The sequence below is a fragment of the Pelecanus crispus genome, chromosome 1 (genome assembly GCF_030463565.1).
Source record: "Pelecanus crispus isolate bPelCri1 chromosome 1, bPelCri1.pri, whole genome shotgun sequence".
Lineage (NCBI taxonomy): Eukaryota > Metazoa > Chordata > Aves > Pelecaniformes > Pelecanidae > Pelecanus > Pelecanus crispus.
This window is the reverse complement of record NC_134643.1, coordinates 58,776,226-58,798,094: the sequence shown is the minus strand read 5'-3', so window position 1 is coordinate 58,798,094 and position 21,869 is coordinate 58,776,226. Positions and strand designations below refer to the sequence as shown.

Sequence of the window (21,869 nt, the reverse complement as noted above, 5' to 3'; positions counted from 1 at the left end):
GGCCTGCCCCTCACGGCCTGAACACCGCGGGCTCGCATGGCGGGCGGGCGGGGCGGCGGAGGGGCTTTCCGCGGGAGCCCAGGGCCCCGGGCGGCGGCGCGGGAGCGTTCCCGTTTGCCCACCCCCAACCCACCCCGGGAGCCGCCGGACCCCCGACCAGAGGGCCGCCCGGCGAGGCCCGCCACCTCAGCGGACAGCCCTGCCGGGACAGCCGGGCCCGCGGCTTGAAGGGACAGCCGGCGCCCTCCCTCCCCGTTCCATTGGCTTACACAACTGTCCGTGGAGAATCTCCTCTTTCTCATTGGCTACCCAGAGAGCATACCCACCCAGCAGGGCGTGCCCTGCCCATCTGTGGCAGCGACTTAGTCCCACCCAGTCGCTCGAGTTCTCTTATTCGATTGGCCTTTAGGGTTGTTTGTCACGAGGGACAGCTCTCCTATTGGGTAGGAAACACCGGACACGTCGAGCGGGCTCTGTTGTGTGTGTATATATGGAAAACAAGTCGAGCTGGCACTGGTTCTCCCATTGGCTTCGCGCGCTTCGCGGGGGCGTGGCCCTCCCTCATGAATAACAACTAACCCGCCCGCCGTCGTCATGGCTACAGGCTAATCGCCCCGTTCCTCCGCCGATGATTGGCTGGCGCCGCCTTGGCGGGCCGGGGGCGGGGCCGCCGCGCCTCCCAGGGCGGAGGGGCGGGTGCGGGGAGGGGAGGGAGGAGGAGGAGGGCCGGGGCAGGGAAGATGGCGGCGGCGGAGCGGAGCCGATCCCCGATGGGGGGCTCCCCGGTGCCGGCCTGTATGTTCGCCCCGGAGCCCGGCTCCCCGGGCGGGGGGCCTCGCGTAGTGGCGGCCGCCTGCCCCCTCCGCGCCGCCTTCGACGCCGAGGACGGCGAGGCGCTCAACGGCGAGCCCGAGATTGACCTCACCAGTAAGGTAGGCCCGGCGGGGGAGCGGGCGGCGGCGAGCGCCATCACCCCGCGCTGCCCTCTCCCCGGTGGCCGCCTTGCCCGTGGGGCTGCCCCCCGGCCCGGCCGGAGCGGGGCGGCCCCACCACCGGGGCCGGCCCGACCACCGGGAGCCCGACCGCCGGGGCCAGCCCGACCGCCTCAGGAGAGCGAGGGGCTGGGGGGCCCGCCCGCCTCCGCCCTGGTGGGGGTGTCACCCCGGGGCTTCCCCGCGGGCTGGCGTTGGGTCCCGAGGGGTTCCCCCTCGCCCAAACATCACCCGGCCGGGCGCGGAGGGCCGGGCGGCGGAGCCCGCCGTGCCGTGGGGAGGCGGCCGGGAGAAGCGCCGTGAAGTTGAGCTACGAAGAGCTGAGGGCGAGCTGCGCCCTGGCCGGGGAAGGAGGGTGCTGGCGGGCCTGTCCGCCCTGCTCCTTCCCCTCCTCGGCTCCCCGGGGAAGCGCCTGCAGCGGGTGTTGCATCCCCGCAGCGAGCGCGGGGTTTGGAGCTGACAGCTGCTTTACCGTCTCGCTAACGCGTTTCCTCTGCGCTGGTGCTCTGTAGTTATCTCTGCTGCCAGCCGTACTAGTTCGTGGGGCTTTCTTCACAATCTTAAAAGCAGGTCGGAGCTCGTAACTTTTGAGCGCAGGGGCTGAGCGACAAGGGTGCTTTGCTCTTGCAAACCGGGTTAAGTCGACACAAAAACGTTTGTTCACCTTGTGCAGTTCCTTTCTGGGATCCAAGTGACAAAACTGTGTGGTGGTCTTATTTCTGTCAGAACCCATTCTCACTTCCATCTTGCAGGAAAGTCCATTGTAGTAATATGTGCATGCCAGAGCCTGCCACTGACTACATTAGCTGCCGTTCCACACCGTCTTCTATTTTTTCCCAGTTGGCTGATCTCTTTAACCGTATGCCTTTTGCTGCCAAGGGTTTGATGTATCGTGATGCCATGTCACACTCTAAAGTCTCCTGAAAACTTGGTTTGGTCCACTTGTAATTATGTGATCCAGAAGTCAGCATAGCTGGTGTTTCCCCCTGGTTTTCTGCCATCCTCCCTCTTCATGCTTCTAGCTGGAGTTGTTCCAAAGTCCCGGATTTTCTTGCCCTCCGTGGAGAAACGGAGAGAGAGGAATTGTAGTGTGTGGATGTGGAAACATTTGTTTTTGAGCGGATGACCAGATATTTTACAATGTGATACTGTATTAAAATGAGTGTTATGAAGATGTCTTATAAGATAGTAAAGAACAGAAATCAAACCTGCAGTATCTATTGAGCCACCTGTTCGTGCCTTAATGAGCTGGACAAGATTTTGATGCAGGATGCCAATATTGATCTGTGCTTTGTCTTGGACGTGGCTGATATGGAAGAGGGCCCAGGAGGACACCGAGGGCTGTGTCACTGATTCTTGACAGCCAGAAACCTGACCAAAACTCTGACAAAGAGAGAGGAATGCTTTTCTCCCACAACCTCCATTTGTGTGGTCAGCCAGTCTTCCATTCCTAGCAATCTGCAGGCACTACGGAGGCGAAAGGTAAGCATTTTTTTAACCTTTATTACAAGTTTTTTGTACATGCCATACTTTTCTATACAGCAGTGTACACTTGCTGTCTTTTCCCTAGACTTTTCGTTCATCCCCATCTTGGATGAGAGCTAGGACTATGAGCTCTGCCTCATCTCTCCAAGTTAGTCTCCCACTATGTGCTCAAAACAGCAATCCTGTATGCTGAGAATGCAGTAGCTAACCTGCGCCCACGTCTGATGCCCCCCTCTTTTCTGTTTTCCCAGTTGAATTGCTGCCCTCCCATTCCTGCTTAAAATGGTGATTCCCACTGCAGTCAGTTTGTTTGCTAGTTGCTACTTCTGTCCTGGTCTGACCCACCCCCTCGCTGTGTTACATACTTTTCTCCCAGTCCTCCCCGAGTGCGTTCATTGTAAAGTGTGCTCTTATTAGAGAGGAACACTTTGGGATTCAGTTATCAAGTGCACCTTGTCAGCCCGTCAAGCAAACAGTTCCATTCATCAGCACAAATTCATTATCATGTCGATCTTAATGGTGTTTGTTTTCCCTTCAGTACTAACACACTGCAGTAGTAATCATCTTTGAGGTCAAAACTGTATCACAAAAGGCTATTAGTGAAGCTGATACTTACATTAGATCTACATTCACAACAGAACATTAATAGAACTTGAACTATGTATGTCCACAGGAAATAGAAAGCAAAATATGACATTAGAGAAGGTGCCTTTCCACTGACTTCCCAATGGCTGGTGGTGGCCTTCCAGCCATGCAAAATGTTAGGCTGTGTTATTCCAATGAAGAGCAGCACTACATACCACATAGTATTTGGTTTGCCCTTAATCTTTGTAGTTTGTCCACCTCATGGATGTGGGATGCTCCTTTTGTAAGGACTGCCTGTAGTAGTGCTGATATAACCTTAGCTCAATCTCACTGGTGGCTTGAAATTGCTGTTAATTAATACTATGGCCTGTTGCTTGCTGTTGGGCAGTGCAGAATGGCACAGTCCAACTTGCCCCCCTGGAGTCAGCTCAGACAGCTGTAGCTATTACCCACCCCTGGTGTATGTTATTCCCAAAACTGATCAGAGGAAAGATTGGAAAAGCCACCTCTCCCCAGAGATTGGGAAGGGACTTTAGAGATGGCATCTCAAACTTGTGAGATATATTTCCTTCTGCTGTCATGAGAATAAAACAGTAACTGGTTGTTACTTTTTTGCCCTATAGGAAATCTGAGGTTGCTAGACCCACATGGCTCCTGCTGTTAACTGCTCAGTGCCTGGCAAAGTGGGAAGAACAAAAGTGAAAATTTTTGACTTTGTGAAAACCTCTGAAAAACATGAATATGTAGTGCAAGCAGAGAGGGGATTGCTCAAAGGTGAAAAGCAAAAAAAGCAGAGAGGCCAAGATGGAGGGCCTCTCTCCAACCAAGGAGATGGCAAAGAATAGGCTCCCTCTGTCCAGGAAGCTAGCTAAAGAGATCTTCAAAACAGCAAGTAAAGTCTTGCAGTGCCCTAGGAAACTGCAGAACTGGCTGGGGGCTGCAGGCTGCAGAAGCAGCTGTTAGAAATACTGAACGGCATTGGAAGGTGTGATCCATGAAAGCTGCTATTTGTTCTACACATCCTTCTCTTGACGTCCCGCATTATCATATCAGCTGTAAGCTTCATCGGCCCCAGGGTAGGCTTTGGAGGCAGTCTACCACTGGAACACCCTTCAGCAGCACCTTTGCATGGCAGTGAAAGCAGCAGGGCTGGGGAACAGTGTTTTGACCTGATGTGTGTGGGCACCGTGCTGTTTGAGCCCCCAGCCCTCCTGCCTGGCACCGTGAAGAAAGGCTATAGTGAGCTGTTCACCTGAAGTGTCCCCTGGTACTTTAGACAACACCCTGCCCACTCACACTGCTGAAGCATTTGAACGCGTAGAAAAATGAAGCTTGTGATGAGACTTGAAGAAACTGAAGTTAGTGTGCCTCTTCACTAGTGGCCCCTGTTATTTTATTGATCTGAGTATAACAGTGTGTTGAAGAGATCTTCCTGAGTCCCTGACCTGTGCAGCCTAAACAGTGAGCCTGTCTGCTGTGCTTCCAGGAATTCCTGAAAGTGCTCGCTGAGCAAAACAAGCCTACACATCAACACACAGCCTTCCATTCCTGTCCTGATCAAGCTTCTGAACGGTTGCTGATTTTCCTCTCAATATATTTACATCCAGTGGTCTCCTTTAAGAAGAAAACAAAACCAAAAGAACAACTAATAAAAGCAAAACTCAGTCCTTTGTAGCATGAAATAGAAAGACTATGTGGCCTTCCAGATCAGAGTGCTTTACTACCTTTTGCAGACTATGCCAAGTAGTTCAAAGCCTTAGGTAGGGCACGCATCTAAAGTAGGCACATGAAGGTGATTGTCTCTCGTAGCTGTCTGGCCCTTGCAGACACATACATGCTCTGTGTAACCCTTAACATTTGAGAAAAGCGTTGCTTTGGCTGCCTTCAACCTTCTAACCGGCACTTGCTGTCTGTGCTTCAGTTTTCTAGATGCATGTATCGCTATAGTTTTGAAAGCTGCTTAAGTGTTATTTGTGGGGTTTTGGGTTCCCTTACACTCTAGATTTCTAATGAAGCTCTTCATCAACTGTAGTAGTAGTAGGTGGTAAAGATAGTTACTCCTTGAATACACATTGTGTTAGCTGCGCTGGCAAGTCAGGCTGTGTTATTAGAGAATGCTAGGCAGGCTTGAAGATGTAATCATTGTGAACTGCTGTAAATGTTTTAGGCAAATCTAGCACAGATTTCAGACTGGCCTTAGTGGATAGTGAAGGGAAGTACATCTTTCTGGGCATGATTTTGGAATGTGTATGTTAAGGACAACTAGTGGAAGTATGGATTTCATTGAGTGTTGTAGTGTGACACAGGTGTGCCTACCCGTAGGCACATTGCCTATTGGTAGGTGATGGTCTTTACAACTCTTACTAAAAGTGCCTTTTTAACAGAAATGCATATCTCGATTGCAACAGCTATTGAGTCACTGTACCAGGATGCTTGGCCACCAACAGATTTGTAACCATGGAGGCAGCCAGAGAGCAGGTAGCCAGTTGGTCCTGAATGGGTGATGAAGGTCTCCTCGGTCTGCCACTGCCACACCAGCATTGTGGCCACTCTGTGCAAGTGTCCTCAGCTCTACTGTATGAGGAACACAGATTTTTGCCAGAAATGGTGCTACACCACTGTGTCCTAAGAAAAATCCTTCCTGAAGCACTGTCTTGTCCTCATTTTCTGCTTTGTTTCTGTCCACTTTTTCCTTCTCTTGATGCCTCTGCAGGGAAGGGCAAAGGAAGTTGTGGTTGTTGCAGTAACTGCAGTCAAAGCTTGTTGGTAACACAGCTGCTGGCTTGGAAAACTGCAGCTCACCACTGGTGAAACATCCAAATATGCTTGTACAAACTGCTTTGTATGTCTGCCTCTCAGCACTGCAGTGTAAAGTAGCTAAAGTTTTGTTAGGAGTTTGAAAATAATGATTATTTGTGTTCTTTCCTTCCCCTCTGCACCCTCAGAAAACAAAAGGGGAGATCACGTATGTGAGAGGCTTATGAGATGCTCTAGGTTTTGGTGCCTAGGTGTGCTCTGCAGTGAGGTCTGGCTGGCTTCCTCTGGCTATCCTGTCATGCTTTTGGGGGAGCAGCAGCACTCCGTGCAGCGGAGACTGTGGATTACTCAGCTAAGCAATTTCTTTGGAGAAAACATCTCCTCCCCTTTCTGTTTTCCTTGCATGGAAACGTGTATTACACAGAAGTAGAAGTGGGATGTTCACTTAAATGTGGCTTTTAAACATTGGTTACTTCAAAATGAGATGCTTGGTATTCTTATTTGCTTTGAAGTATATCTTCCAACATAAACGAACTCTGAGCTCAGACAAATAACCTTGTGTAGTGTCACAAGGAAATAGCTGTCAGCGAAGCTGGTTTTTAAAAACAAAAAAAAAACCCCACCCCCCAAAACAAGCCACCAGAAAGCGGTCCTTGAAAAAGAGCCCTTCTCTATCAATAAAGCACATGGATTGATTGTCCGTATAACTGAAGCTGTTTTTGAAATTGTTTGCTGACATCTGCAAATGGATATTTAATCTTTTTTCCAGCTGGTGATGGTGAGTCCAACTTCAGAGCAGTATGACAGTTTGCTCAGGCAGATGTCAGAGAGAATTGATGAGGGATGTGGGGAGACCATCTATGTCATTGGTCAAGGATCGGGTGAGTATAGCTTCCTCAGGAAAATAACAAAAAACATTAAAATTATAATAAAAACCTAGTTCATCTAACTGGACTGCTGCTGAAGGTAGTATTTGTTTCTCCAGAATAACTTGGAAACCTCCATAGCAGAACATGTGGGACAGATTCTTTTAATTTTATTCCTGCCAACAACTGTCTTATGTAGTGGAGCTAAACATATTTTTTGTATAAAATCATACAAGTTCTTTTTTGGAAATACGGCATAAGTTGTCTGGGCACACCAGGAAAAGATGAAGGATCTGGAATCATAACAACGGGTTTAGTACAGGTGTCCTTAATGTCTGATGGAGGTCTTGTTCTGTCTGGTTTTGATCACTTCTCCATTGTAAATAACAGTATTTTTACCCCACAGGAATGTATTTGAGATACTTCAGATAGGCAAAATACATGCTGCTGACTTTCTTTGTTAGTGTGTGTCTGTACTGTGGAGAGAAAGCTTTTCCTTTTCTCAGCATGAGGCCTTTATTGTCACATTAGCTCGGGTGTGACTGCAGTCATTTGCCTTTGCGGATTTTAGCAGTTAGCATGGGTTACCTTTTTGTTCTTTTTCACAATTTGAACAATTGCATCTGCTGGTAAAATAATATTGAACATGCCCTTGCTTTGAAATTGAAATTTCTTTTCTGAAAAGAAAAAAAATTGTCTATGGCTATCATAATGGTAAAGGCGTGTTGCAAATATATTAGATAACTGCTGGATATCAAATTGTTATGATTAGACATTCTACTAGTTACTACGTTTGAGGAAGAATACAAACCCCATGTCGTTAGTGCCAGGGTTGGCTGAGATAATGGAGAGAGAGAGTTGTGTTATCTCAGAACTGTGTGCTTTTTGGGTTTTCTTGGTATCTTGTGAAGCAGCCAACATAGAAGAGAAGCCAGGATTAGATGACCAGTTGTCATGCAGCCAGTATCACGGGAATAATGCTCTTGTGTCCAAATGAGCTTCCCATGTGTAGTCTGAATCCTTGGTGTTTGGGATAACCGCATCTGCAGGGGAGATCTAGCTAGTTGGCCTTAGTTGGCCTAGTAACTGCTTTCTCTTCTAGGATACCTTGTGAAGGCCTTAACTGGTGGTTGTTGCAATGAGGTACTTAGAAGTAAGCATTTGTTTCTTAAAATATGAGCTAAAACTTCTGACTTCATTTTGGATTACTGCATAGTCAAGGAAGATGGGGATCTTTTCTGTAAATTGGAAACAATAGCCAACTGAAAATAAATCTTGATATACCTGCCACCATCCCTCCTTCTCATTCACTTTGAGTGTCTATGATTTTGAGCATCATGGATACCCAACTCAGATGACTGAGAGTGAGTGAAGACTGCCAGGTGGCTCACTGCTTCATCAGCAGTGACCCTTCCTTTTCTCCCTTGGCTCTTGCCCTCTCCTGTCCCCTCCATTCCCCTTCTATCACCCAAGACCCCAGCTGTGGTGCTTTTTGTTTTCCCCACAATCTCAACAGCTTCTCAGCCAGCTTATGAGCTAGGTTGGAAATCACCCAGCAACTCTACTTGTTGTAGAGCTGTGCAGTAGTTAAAATGCTGATTAGTTCATGCAAACTGCAGTTACTGCTTACCAGCTGATGAGTCAGCCATGCATATGAATGCGCACACAGCAATAGCTTTGGTCATCCAGGTGCTATGTGTCTCTCCACCTTTGTTTGTTTTGTTTGGTTGGGTTTGTTTTTTTTTTTACTTGCAGAGGAGATTCTGGTCTGAAATCTGTGCAGCTTCTCAGCACCTGGGTTAGGAGAGAAGCTGAGAGCTGTGGTGGCCTTTAAGCTGTCTAGATAGTTGCCACTGGCTTGCTCTGACTGTCGGCTCTTTGCTTGGGTGGGCTGTTTGGAGGTAGCAGTGCCTCCTTGGTTTTTTCCAGCCTCATGTGCTGTCAGCATTTCTTTCAAGTGCCAGGACGAAGGCAGTGAGACATGCCAAAAACATTGTTTTAACTGGAGTACGTGGGGCTAAAGAAATTGCTGTGCAGGCCAGACTTGCAGAAAATGTGCACTTGGGATGTGGTTTTATAAAATAAGCTGACTGTTTAAATTGGTCCCACATTCACTGGTTCATTGTGGTGATATTTCAGTCAGAGCTTTCCTTTTGTTGATGCTTTTCCTTTTATTGCAATGCGAGAGGAAATGTTTTATCTGACTGAAGGAGATTGCACGCAAAGTACCTTCAGCATGTGAAGTAAGGGAATTAGGCAGAAATGTTTTTCTTGCCAATCCCTAAGTATTTGCTTGTAGAAATTGTGAAGAAAACTCTAGATGAAGGACGGTACTTTTCTAGTATCTTTTAAGACTTAGAGTGAAGACCATTCTTTTTTATTTTGGGGGAAGGGTGCTTATTCTGTTTACATATCTGACATCTCCAGTCCACACGTGAATCCCAATCAGTGTGAAAGTCCCAGGCAGAATGACGTTGCTGCTGGCTGTTGCAAGGTGGTGCTCACTGACTGTCCTTTGTCTCCTCCACGTCATACCAGATGGGACTGAATACGGTCTGAGCGAGGCAGACATGGAAGCATCCTATGCCACGTTGAAGAGCATGGCAGAGCAGATCGAGGCAGACGTGATCCTCCTGCGGGAGCACCAGGAGGCAGGGGGCAAGGTGCGCGACTACCTTGTTCGCAAACGTGTGGGTGACAACGACTTCCTGGAGGTCAGGTGAGGAGCCAGGTGGAGACAGGGTTAGTCAGCAGCCCAGCTGCATTTTTACTGTGTGAGCAGTCCGTGATGCTGAGCCAGCAACGCTGACTCGAGGACTCGAGTCTGGGTGTTGTAGCTACCCAACAAAGGGAATTGAGCTTGACCACTCCTTGCTAATGAAATCACCTTTTTGTTGTTGTTGCTGTTTCTTTTGTGGACAAACTGTGGAGATTTGCCTGTGTTTAGCTGAGAGCTGTTGCTGTCTGGGTGACAGCTTTGCAGTTTGGGGATCTTCTGTGGGCTGGAATCCCAATAGAGAGTCACGTGTGCACGTGTCTCTGTGCATCTACACACGCTGCTGGAATACAATAATTTTGACTAAGGGTTCAGTTCTATTCCAAGACTATGATGATCCAAGTCACCTTTTAATGGACATATAATAGCTTGTGTAACATGATTTGAGAGTCTGCCCAGACCTGGGTGGAATGGATGTCCAGCATTTGCCAACAGCCATAATAGCCACCTTTACCAGAGACAAGGAAGGAGATTGCTGTAGGAGAGGGATTTTCCCTAAAATGTTTCATTGTTGTTTGAGCTTTTCCTTTTCTGGGATCAGCAATTTAAATTTCTGTGCTCTCCCTAGCACCTGGTGCTATTGCAACATGAGGAATATAAGAAAGGCAGAGGTATTCTAGACCAAGTTGGAATTTAGTCTTTCTTTTAAATTGCTGCAGTGTATATGTTGGCTTGCAGAGACTAGGGGTTGGAAGAGAGATATTCTGTATGGCATCAAGCAATGTTGGGTTCAGCTGACTGTGTTCTGGACACCAGTGACATGTTTCCAGGGTCTTCTACATCCCAGTCCCCAGAGTCTGGGATCTCTGCTGTTAACTAATAGCTATGAAAGAATCTCTGCTCTGTTTGTGAAGGTCTAACATTTTTTAATCTCTGTTTGAATGTTAGGGAGAAAAAGCTAGTTATTTGCAGGAACAGTGGTGTTTGGGCTTTTTTTGATTGCTTGTTTGTTTCTTCAGGTATGGGATTTTTACCAGGTTCCTTTTTCCTTTCCCCTCCAGGGTAGCAGTGGTTGGCAATGTGGATGCAGGAAAGAGCACGTTGCTAGGTGTCTTGACACATGGCGAGCTAGACAATGGCCGAGGCTTTGCTCGGCAAAAGCTCTTCCGCCATAAGCATGAGATTGAGTCAGGCCGCACCAGCAGCGTGGGCAATGACATTCTGGGCTTTGACAGTGAGGGCAACGTGGTGAACAAGCCCGACAGCCACGGTGGCAGCTTGGAATGGACAAAGATCTGTGAGAAATCCACCAAGGTCATTACTTTCATTGACTTGGCCGGTCACGAAAAGTACCTGAAAACCACCGTCTTTGGCATGACCGGCCATTTACCTGACTTCTGCATGCTTATGGTAGGTAGCAAGAAAGATGTACGGTACCAGCAGGAGCGGGGCTGTTCACAGCTTTAACAGCCTCATTTTTTTTTTTCTGTTGCAAAGTCCCTGGGGGGTTGTGGAGGGAGGCAGCATCTCCCAGAGGTGGAGAGCAGCAGCCCCTGTGGATATCTAGCCAGAGCTCTGAGGCAAGTGCCCCAGGACTGTCAGTTTCAGACAGGCCCAAGATGTTGACTTGGTAATGTTAGGTTAATGGTTGGACTGGATGATCTTAAAGGTCTTTTCCAACCTCAACGATTCTATGATTCTATGTATGCTTCTTGAAAACTGAAAGATTTCTAAACTCCAAAACACCTTGCTAAAATTGAGGAGCAATGAGTCCTTAGCCAGTGTCCAACAGCATTTGAAATGAGCTGGGTATGCTCATACAGTCCCAATGACACGTCTACAACCTTGTCACAGCCTACTGTGTGTCTGACAAAACCTTCTCTGTAACCAGCTCACTGCAGGAGGAACGTTTACATCACCGTATCTTGTATCCCTGGTGTAGGTTGGCAGTAATGCTGGGATTGTTGGAATGACCAAGGAGCACTTGGGCCTGGCGCTTGCACTTAATGTTCCTGTCTTTGTTGTGGTGACCAAGATCGATATGTGCCCTGCCAACATCCTGCAAGGTGAGTCCTACAAGCTCTCTCCAGGGCTGTTTCTTACCTCTGTATGTGCTGTTGTCCTCTGCTTAGGTTGAGGAATTACTGCTGGAGGAAAGTTGCTTTATCTGGTTTTGACTGTATCTTAAACACCTTCCAGAAATCTATCCTTTTCCCTTGCCCATTTTGCAGGCAGTTCACTTGTAGTCACCATTTCAAAATTACCCGAGTTGGGGGACTCAGCTGGGCAACCCGAAAACGTTTACTTTAGGATTTTGCTTAATTGAGCTCTAAGGGGAGAAGCGTACAATTGGGGTTGTGGCTTTGCTTTCTCTCTGGGTATTTAAACCTGCAGGGGAAGTCTGGGAGTTCTCTTGAAAGCTGCTTTCCTCCTTGCCCACAGTTAGAGTGTGATCTTAAGTTGTGATCATCTCCAGCAGCTGTTAGGTGAAGGAAGAGGCAGCTGTTTGTTACATCCTGCTCACCTGGGCACTTCTCAGATATGGTGGCGTAACTGTAGCAGCTCCTTCCTCTGTCTGAACAACCAACCAACATTTAATAAATCATGGTTCAAAGCAGCTGCATATGTGGGCTATGGTAGCAGGACTGGACTAGACACAAGCGGGGATGGCAGTAGGGGCTAGCGACTTTTTTGCTCAGCAGCAGTTAAAGCAGCATCTCTAACCCCAGCAGTGTCCCTTTAACCTGTGCTTGACATTTTTTTCAGGCTGTGACCAACTCTCACCTTTAAAATTCTCTTGATGCGTTTCTCACACCTTCAGGAACATGCTGTGGTTAATTGGAGCAATGGTTTTTTTGATAATCAGTCCTAAGAATCAGGAAAATGAATGTTCCTGGTACTGTCTGTGGTTAGTTCATTATTGTAAACATCCTAAATATGTTTCAGGTAAACAGACGCATGTGATCAGAAGATAATCTAAATGTGTCTATAATAGATGTTTGGCAAATAAATGTAAGGCCCTACCATAAGATAATAACTGGGAAGGAAGGAGAACGTTTGGCTTGGGGTGAGAAGAGCTGCCCTTGGGAGAAGCCACTCCTGTGTCATGTTCTGTTTAAATTAAATAGACACAAGATTTGGCTCAAGTGTATCTGTGAAGAGCAGATGGCATGATTAGATGTTTGTGTTTCTGTGTCAAAAACATTACTTTCCCATAGGCAATCATTTGTTCACAAAAAAACATCTAATTGGATGACAATTGTAGAATATAAATTATTTGCTCTTTTAATCCCTTACTAGCCTTTTTTTTTTTTTTCCCCTCATTTATTGTAAGGCACTTTGCAGGAGGCTGATGCTAGTGCATCAGCTAATGCCACTGCTGGCTGATAGATATGAGGCTTAGAAAATAAATTAAAAAGAGGCAAAAGATCAAAGTCAGGATCCATGAGATTTGTCCCAAAATATTTATTTCTGGATCTGGTCCACTACACTGTCCTAGTCTGTGATGGTAATCTTTACCTCTTTCATGCTTCTCTAACCTTCTAGGGCAGGTTGATTGCCAGGGAAAGTGTGTTTAGGTTTGTTTGGTCAAAATCGATTTCCAAATCACATGTTCTCAAATATTTCAATTCCTGAGTGCTGCTGGTTTTCATGGAATTCAATATGAAAAATCCTCTATAGGAAAAGGAAATACCTTGTAACTGCTTAAAGCTACTTAATAGACAGCTATAAAATATCTACTTCACAGCACTGCACTTGCAGATGCAAACATGTATGTCTGTTCATGTATGGTGTCGCTTGGCAGCAGGCTAGCTGGCATGAAATGGAAGATGGAATGGCTCCTAAGTCCCACCTGGGCTGCAGCAAACTCAGTCTCACTCACGCACCTTTAACTGTCTTCTCCTGTCTATTTGTGGCAAGAGCACCAGTCTCCCTTTGGGGAGAGACCCCACAAAAGTGATTTGTAAAGACGGGAGATGCTTCCCTAACAATATTCATTTCACCCTTTAAGAAACCCTGAAGCTGTTACAGCGACTGCTGAAGTCCCCAGGGTGCAGGAAGATTCCCGTGCTGGTTCAGAGCAAGGATGATGTCATTGTAACAGCCTCCAACTTCAGCTCAGAGAGGTAACGGGAGTAGAGGAGAGTCATTTCTCTTTCGATCCTATTTGGAGACTGGGTGAGAAGATTCAGAGAGAGAGTCCCATTGTCTAGATGTGTGAAGGTTGCATCTGCCATGTGGTGTGTTAATTCCATAAGAATGTATTGATTCTGAGATTGACCTGCTCGTGTTCCCCTCTCTGAGACAGAAATGAGAGGCTGCTTCTGGGCAGTCCGCAGAAGATGGCAGGGTATTCGGCTTCCTTCGGTCCTGGAACCTTACACCTTACACCTGAATGTCATTAGAAGGCAGAGGCAATGTTGCAGGTTTTCAAATGTGGGGTGTTGTGCATCTGACTGCTTGCCAGGCTTTCCCTTCCTAGCACTGTGTATTGAATTCAGTCCCAAGATTTTGGATATCTCCGTACACGTGGAATTCCAGGCAGGGAGGTGAACTAACTCCATTTTCATCAATTTTCCTTTACAGGATGTGCCCGATTTTCCAGATTTCAAATGTCACTGGGGAGAACCTAGATTTGCTGAAGATGTTTCTTAATCTCTTGTCTCCACGGACCAGTTACAGGGAAGAAGAACCAGCAGAATTCCAGATAGATGATACTTACTCTGTCCCGGTAAGAGGCCTGGTATTTGGAAGAACTTTCTGCTTCCTCTCCCCAGGTTGAAGAAGGCATCTTCTGTAGAGAGGGGAGTTTAGAGCCCTTCTGCTAGCATGGTCAAGTAACCCCAATTAGTGTTTTTTTCTTTTTTGGCTTAGGGCGTAGGAACAGTTGTGTCTGGGACAACACTGAGAGGCCTCATCAAGCTAAATGATACCCTGCTGCTCGGGCCAGATCCCCTTGGCAACTTCCTACCTATTGCTGTCAAGTCCATCCACCGCAAGAGAATGCCTGTCAAAGAAGTGCGGGGAGGCCAGACTGCCTCCTTTGCTTTGAAAAAGGTGAGATGATCTGCTCTGGACTCCCAGAACAGGATCCACCCTCCTAATTTTAGAGTGCTCTTGGAGTTCAGCTGCAATCAGACCGCTTCTGCAAACCTCAGCTGCCTCATTTCACAGTGCATTAAAATCTCGTAGAACCTCTGTGGGTCCTATGTCCCGGTTGCTCCACCTGACAGCTGCCAGGTAATGGCAGTGGGACCCAAGGTAGCGAGGAATAGTCTTGGAGATGTGTAACAAAGCGGAGGCATTGCAAGAAAAATCTCCTCTTGCGCTGCAACTGCATTAGTGGCCTAGGCAGGGTATTTACACTATTCCTCTCAACTTGTAGGACCAGCTGCATGATTTGGGGTTTAAAAATTAGCAAAATTTGATGTGATTCCTCTAGTGAAAAGTTTCTGTCAATAGAAGCTGCACTGATTTTAAGGGGATATAGTTTAAGCTATATCAGACTTCGTGTGTTCAGTCTTATCATTTTGTGTTAACAGACATCATGCTTTTGGAGAGATCACCTGCTTGGGTAATGTGCAACCAGGATGTATGTTTTATTTTTAAAGGATCAGTGAGTTAAAACTTCTGTGTCAGTGTCCAGCATTCCCAGCAATCTAACTAAAGCTTCTTTAGAAACTTCAGCTGAACTTGATTTTTGCAACCTTTGCATAACATCATTACATACTGCTAAACAGCTCTGGCTTTGCCTTTTGGTGAGCACAAGTTAATATCTGTGAAATCCCTTAGGATCTTTCTGGATGCAGTCAGGCAGAGAAGCAATTTCTTCCCTGGAGAATCAGGCTAAGGTTTTTTGTGTCTTTGCTTTTCAGATCAAGCGTTCTTCCATCCGGAAAGGCATGGTAATGGTGTCACCCCGCCTGAATCCACAAGCATCATGGGAGTTTGAAGCAGAGATTCTCGTGCTCCATCACCCCACCACCATCAGCCCACGATACCAGGCCATGGGTATGTGTCTCATCTTTGTTTCCCAGTGGTAACAGTTTATATCAGCTCTAGCCTGCAATCATTTTCCTCCCAATGGCTCCGTCAGCCTGAATATAAGCCATAGTTCCTGGTTTGACCTTTTCCAGCAATGCATTAGAGAGAGGGGAAGATGCTGACAGAGGAGAGTGGCAAAGGCTGTAGGTAAAAAGGAGATGTGTGACTTTACATGTACTTGGAGCCTGCGTGAGCCGGATCTCCATGGTGCAAAGATTCTTCAGCTTCAAATGCTGACTGAGAGACTCATTTTAGGTCCTGCCCTCTAGCCTGGCTGCTTGGTGTGTAGGATTCTGTTGAGGATGCTTCAGGAAAGTCTCCATTTGAAGGCAACTGTTCTAGCTTACACGTGTTTTCTTTCTGAGGACTGAACAAAGGCAGCCATGTGACCCGTACAGTCTATGGTACGCCGTAGATTTTTACATTCCAAACTCAGCGCTGTTAGATGTAGGGTAGCAAGAGCTGCCTTAGATGTCTGTCTGAAGCTTATCCCACTAATGGCACTGGCTGTTGAAAGCCTTTGTGCATTACATTCACAGTGCATTGTGGCAGCATCCGTCAGACGGCCACGATTCTCAGCATGGACAAGGACTGCCTGCGGACAGGGGACAAAGCCACAGTGCACTTTCGCTTCATCAAAACCCCGGAATATTTGCATATAGACCAGCGTCTGGTCTTCCGTGAAGGCCGCACCAAAGCTGTGGGTACCATCACTAAGGTAAAGGCTGATGAGTCCGACTTTTTTTTGCCCATTAGCTACTTTTGGTGCTGAGAAGCCAGCAGGAGAATCCAGATAGCTCTGGAAAATTGAGGGAAGGGCCATCCTTCAATCACAAATGTCAGCCCTGACATGGGTTGCAGATGACCAATGTGCTTTGTTGTGTGGTGGGTCTTAGCTGGTGTGAATGAGGGAATGTGAAGGTGGGGGGTGAGGCAGACACCTCTGGTTGTTACAGCTTGGTCTTTTTCTGACAGCTTGTAGCTGGTCCCTTTGAGTCGTGTTGTGGAGGTCTGAGTGTCAACTCAGCCAAGTGGCCTTTCCACCCTGTAAGGGTTCTTGAGGGTGTCTCAGGGGCCTAGATTTCTTTGAACAGCTGCTGCTGCATTCTTCTCCTGATGGCTATTGGTATCGATTCTCTCAAAGCATTTTGTTATAAACCAGCATTGAACCTTGCCATATTGGCCTAGCTATTTTAATGCTGATTTTGGCCTCTCCCTTTGTAATTTCTAGTTACTCCAGACCACCAATAACTCACCGATGAACTCCAAGCCACAGCAGATCAAGATGCAGTCAACCAAGAAGGGAGCTGTTACGAAACGAGAGGATGGTGTTCCCCCAGCTGGGATGGTAGCTGGAGGCCCACCGGCTGGGGATGAGGCCCCCTCAACAGCTGCAGCACCACTGACACCTACTGCCCTGCAACCATTGGTGAGTGAGGAAAATATCACGTCTGTCCTAGCTCTTTGCATCCTGGTTTCATCTGTTGGAGGAAGGGCACTCTAAAGCATAAGTATTATCCCCTGATAGCCTTGAACTCACCTTGGGACTCAATGTGCAACAGAAACAAATAGAAATATAAGTAGTCTCACAGCAGAAATCAGAATTCTTTGATGACTGGATGACTCCTCATGGCTGACCTTTCAGCAACTAGCAGCTTAGGGTCCTGGGGCAATTTGGGTTGGACTTCAGGAAGTATCTAGTCTAACCTCCTGCTCTAAGTAGGATTAGCTCTGAGTTCAGACCAGGTTGCTCAGGGTTTTATCCAGTCATGACTTGAAAACCTCCAAGGAGGAAGACTGCACAGCCTCCTTTGGCAACCTGTTTCACTACTTGACTGTGCTCACAGTGAAGAAGCGTCTCCATATACCCAGTAGCTGAACTAGTGAAGCATCTAACAACCAGTCACAGAATGGGTCTCTGCTGTCGGAATGAGAGGTAGAACATCCCTACACTAGAGAAATTACAACCTAAGTAGTAGTATCAGACACGGGTTGTCTGCCCTGTCAAGGAGGGAGGATGGAGATGTCCAAGGAGGAGGAAAGGCTTATCTCTTTCAAGAGAAATTTATCCAGGTTGTTTTGTTGGTTAGGACTTCTCAGCTCAGCTTGTCCGAGAAGGATACCTAGCGTTTCTGGGCTGAAAGGAATGGAAACTCAATTCTAACTGCAGGCTTTGGGAGCTATTTATCAGCTTTATTACATGGGTCTTCTCCTTTCGGTGTACTTATCTAGTAAGTGAAAGGTTCAGGAACTGACTCTGTCAAGAGACCTGGTCAGCGTTGCCCCTCTTAATTTTAGCTATCTTAGTTGTCGCTGGTCAAATCTTGCCCCTCTTGAGCCAGGCTGGCTGCTGAAAGAAGGCCCTCTGCCAGGGTTCTCTCCCTTTGCATATGCCTGTGGCTTCTTACTGATCCCCCGTCTCCTCCTCGTCTTGTTGTAGCGTCACTGTGGTTGTAAGTAGGGCTACCAGCTTGCTCTTTGTTTCATCCCTCCCCCTGAGAGTTTGTGTTGCTTTTGTTCTTGCTTACCTCTGCCTCTCTCTCCTTGCTGCTTCCCCTCAGCCTGCGCTGGACGAAGAGCCCCACATCCGTGAGGGCAATAAGGTATTTGGCTGCTTTAAAAGAGAATGGTGGGCTTGCTGGCCTGAGGCTGGGAACAGAGTCAGGTTAGCAAGAGAGCCCTGGTAGGGGGGTGGGGGGTTCTCCTTCCATTCTGCACATAGCCAAGGGAGCCTGAGGCCCCTATTTCCTGGATGCCAAGCCCTGTGGCACCTGCTGACTCTCAAGGGAGTGAAGCGTTCAGAAAATTGGGAAATCGGGTCCTCCCCACCTTGAAGGGCTGAACTTCATGGTGTATCTGTGTCTCCTCCTTCCCTCATGGTGTGTCTGTCTGCCTTATCTCCTTCCTGCAGTGGTAGGAAACTGATCAGTCACTACTGCCCTCCTGCTGTCTGGATGTGCGTGTAATCTGCGCACTAAAGTGTATCTTCTTGTTTTTCAGTCAAAAGTCGGAGGAGGAGGCCGGCGACGTGGGGGTCAGCGCCATAAAGTGAAGTCTCAGGGAGCCTGTGTGACTCCTGCCAGTGGCTGCTGAATTTCTTACTCCTCCTCCCTCTGAGGAATTCCTCCCATTCCCTTCATTTCTTATCCAAAAGATCCAGAGCAGCTTAAACCAAAACCCATCCCAGCTGATTGGCTGCAGAAGAATTGTCCCTCCTCCCTGAAGGAAGCAATGGAGAGGAGCATAATTTATAAGCTAATGAAGGTGGTAAGACACACAGAACTGAGTAACTGACACCTTCCTCCTCCCCCTATCGACACATTTTTGTACATCATGGGCTTAGTTTTTATTCTTATTAGTTTTTATTATATTTTGTGTGCATGAAGATGAGAGGAGAGTCTGGATAGAACTGCGAAGAGCCGGTTAGCTGCCTCCCTCACCCCATTCTGTCCACAGGACTTACTGCTCTCCTCCCATTTGCTGTCTCAGATCCAGGGGTTATCAAACACCTAAAATTACAGACTCGCAAAGGTTAAAACACGTTGCTTCGGATGGCTCCATAGGGCATTGTTTCCTCACCACTGTGGCCCTGTGCCAAATACGTTTCTGGATTCCCTCCATCTTAAACTATTTCTAAGTGGGTTTAATTTAATGTTGTAGTAACTGAAGTTCAAAGGAGATGGTAAGAAAGTTCGTTAGTTGGAGATCTCAGAGGGAAACAAATTGGAAAGCAGTCCTTGATGTTAAGTTGAGGAATCCTGTACTAAATATCCTTGTCAAATACATTGATAGCACTTAAGATTTTAATTAGAGGCAGAATTAAATGGGCAGTCATTTGCCCATCCTGTTCCCCTTGGCATCACACTGCTTTTCCTATTGTTTGTCCAGTGCACATTGGAGCAAATCTAACCTGCCTCTCAAGGCAGCGGCAGCTCAGTTGACAGTATTAAGAATATAGTGCAGGAACACCTGGTCCATCCCTTGAGCCAGAGAAAGCCTTCTCACCTCAACAGACAGAGATCACAGGTGGTAATATACCTTTGGAACAGAGACACCAGGCAAACATGGCCTGCCCTTGATTTTTTTTTTTTTAGTCCAAGATTTCCCAAATCTTTTCTGGAACTCACTGGCCAAACTTTGCCATGGCAGAGGTAGGATTTGTCTTCTCCTCTCTTGGCCAAAGAGGGCAATGATTAATTAGTACCAAATTAACAGAAGTGCTTTCAGGTTTGGAAGTACATGGTAATTTTTCTGACTTTCTTTTTTTTTAAGATTGTTTTGGTTTTTTTTTTAATGACAAATTCTGGCTTCTCCAGGAAGGCCCTGCAAGGACAGTCTATGAATTAATGTTACTGCTATCATGTATTTTCAGCCTGGGTTGTGCAAGTGATAAATTCCCTGCTTATTTTGATCTCTCCTCTTCTAACCCTGCCTCTTCACTTGGCTCCCATGAGGACAGGAGTTATCCTCTACCGGCTTGTGGTGAGCTGTGGGAGCATGGTAGCATTTTGAGGGAGGAGGCGGCATCCTCAGCAAATCGTTGCTCTCCCCAGCCAGTGCGGTCAGCCTCAGTTTCTTTGAGGGCTTCCTCCTCCAATGAAGGACTTTTATTTTAATTAGAGGGAGGCTGAAGTGTTTCTGTCCCTCCTTAGCGGGTTGTTCCTGTTTCTCACTCTGTGGCACCTGTGTGGAGTTCATTCCAGTTCACCTTGTGATTCGAGGTAGGCTTTCAAGCTGACTGAGTGACAGCAGGCTCAGGGTGGGAGAGCGCATCTCCCGATGCCAGCGCCAACACCAGCACTCCAAGAGCATTAAGTGGCATGGGAGAGGTGAGGAACGTGGTTTGGAGACGAGGGGTACTTTGCCTTAGAGACTGCAGTGGCCTGAGCATGGGTGGAAGCGGGGAGGTCAGACAGTCCTCTCCAAGCTATGTGCCTAAATACCAGCACTCTCCTGGCAAGGGAGGAACTACAGGCGGCTACGACACTAATAGCACCCGCATTGTGAGGGGGTGTGAAGTGGGGCTAAGCAGGGCACCAGGGCCTGGTTCGTTTGTCTTCTGGCCCTGTAGCAGCATCAAACTGCATCTGATTTCACTGCCCTCTGCTTCCGAGGGGAGCAGGGAGCTCTGGGTGGTTTTTGTCTTTTTCCATTCCTTGTGCTCCAAATGAAGGAGACTGCCAAGACTGGAAGAGGGTTTACTTCAGTTTGTGCAAAGGAGGTGGTGTGATCTCTCTCTTGTGACCAGCATTCAAAGATCACTCAGGCTGGTGTGATCTATAAAATAAATTTTAAAAAAGTTTGTTCCAAGTTAAAGTATGTCTTGTTGCTTTTTGTCCTGCTGGAAAATCAGCAGTTGCTGCTTTAATGCTGAAAGCCAGACCAAGCAGGTTTGCCTGGCATCATGCTCCTTTGCTGGCTGCGTTAGTATTGATGGCAGGGGAGGGCACGCCATGTCACAGGACAGCTGCCGCTGAGCCTCGGCACAGCCCCAACAGCTTCTACTCTGCCTAAGATTTAGTGCTGCTTGGTGGCAGAGTGGTGAAAAGCGAATGCTTGCATGGTGTGAGATGTATGTGCGTGAAGAGCTGCTATAGCAAGTCCTTTGGGTCCAAGTCTATTGGAGAGGCTTTGCCTAGAGGATGCAGTTTTAGCACAGCACTTCCACTGCCTGCATAAGCTTGTGCTTCCCTGGGCCCTCGCTGCAATTTGCACCTCACCTGTTTCTGTAAATACAGTGGGACTCCCCAGGGCTTGGAATGGGCCTTTTCCTTGCCTCCTTGGTCGATCTCAGAGGTTCATGAAGGCTTTTCCTGCCCTGCACAGCCCTTTCCTAACACAGGTAAGTGCTGGGCTAGGAGCTGGTGGCAGCTGGAGCAAAGGCCCGCCCCCCCAGCCCCTCTGCTCCTGCTGTATCAGGCACCATGGACACCTGCAGGGGGTGGAGATGCTGCTGGAGGTTTGCTTGCCCACTGCTCATGTTTGTGCTTGAGCCATTAGTTCTGAGCACCCAATACCCTGTCCCTTCCCATTTGTTGTCCATAACAGTTTTTCTGTCTGTCCCCAATTTTTCTGCCTCCCTCCCCCAGCTGGGACACTGATGTGCCCAGCATCCCTCCCCCTGGGGAAAACCGGTGAGGGCAGATCCATGGCCAGTAGAGAACAAGCCTTTCCCTACCTCGGGTGGCCTTCTGCAAGGAGCTGTATGGGCACTCCTCAACACACACCTGCCTCCAGCCCACCCTGGTTAAGCAGACACTAGCTGTGACCCTCCCCAACTTCAAGCCAGTCCAACTGTCTTTTTTTTTTTTTTTGGTTAATGCTTTAGGTTAACTTCCTCATGCTGAGGACAATTACGTATTTCCTTTCTACTTGCTCTTAGCTGCCTGCTGAGTAATTTTACAGTCTATGCCAAAGAAAAGA

General features: G+C 47.7%; 1 protein-coding gene across 3 annotated transcripts; it reads left to right on the top strand.

Moving 5' to 3' along the window:
- Positions 1-740: 740 nt before the first annotated feature.
- On the top strand, positions 741-20,745 carry GTPBP1 (GTP binding protein 1). Of its 3 annotated transcripts, none has more exons than XM_075715676.1 (12): positions 741-932; positions 6,589-6,700; positions 9,224-9,404; positions 10,463-10,811; positions 11,344-11,467; positions 13,414-13,528; positions 13,989-14,133; positions 14,277-14,459; positions 15,278-15,413; positions 15,986-16,164; positions 16,678-16,875; positions 18,447-20,745. In XM_075715676.1, the coding sequence occupies exons 1-12, from the start codon at positions 741-743 to the stop codon at positions 18,537-18,539; spliced, it is 2,007 nt and encodes a 668-aa protein (XP_075571791.1). In that variant the 3' UTR covers positions 18,540-20,745. The 3 variants fall into 3 exon arrangements, with proteins under 3 accessions (XP_075571791.1, XP_075571802.1, XP_075571798.1); XM_075715687.1 differs by lacking the exon at positions 741-932 and adding an exon at positions 2,038-2,474; XM_075715683.1 differs by lacking the exon at positions 741-932 and adding an exon at positions 4,563-4,854.
- The last annotated feature ends 1,124 nt before the right edge of the window (positions 20,746-21,869 follow it).

Bases quoted from the DNA above. Each gene is read 5' to 3' on its own strand.
- GTPBP1 (XM_075715676.1), top strand. From the start codon at position 741: ATGGCGGCGGCGGAGCGGAGCCGATCCCCGATGGGGGGCTCCCCGGTG. The intron at 933-6,588 runs GTAGGCCCGGCG...TCTTTTTTCCAG, and splicing joins AGATTGACCTCACCAGTAAG to CTGGTGATGGTGAGTCCAAC. The intron at 10,812-11,343 runs GTAGGTAGCAAG...TCCCTGGTGTAG, and splicing joins CTGACTTCTGCATGCTTATG to GTTGGCAGTAATGCTGGGAT.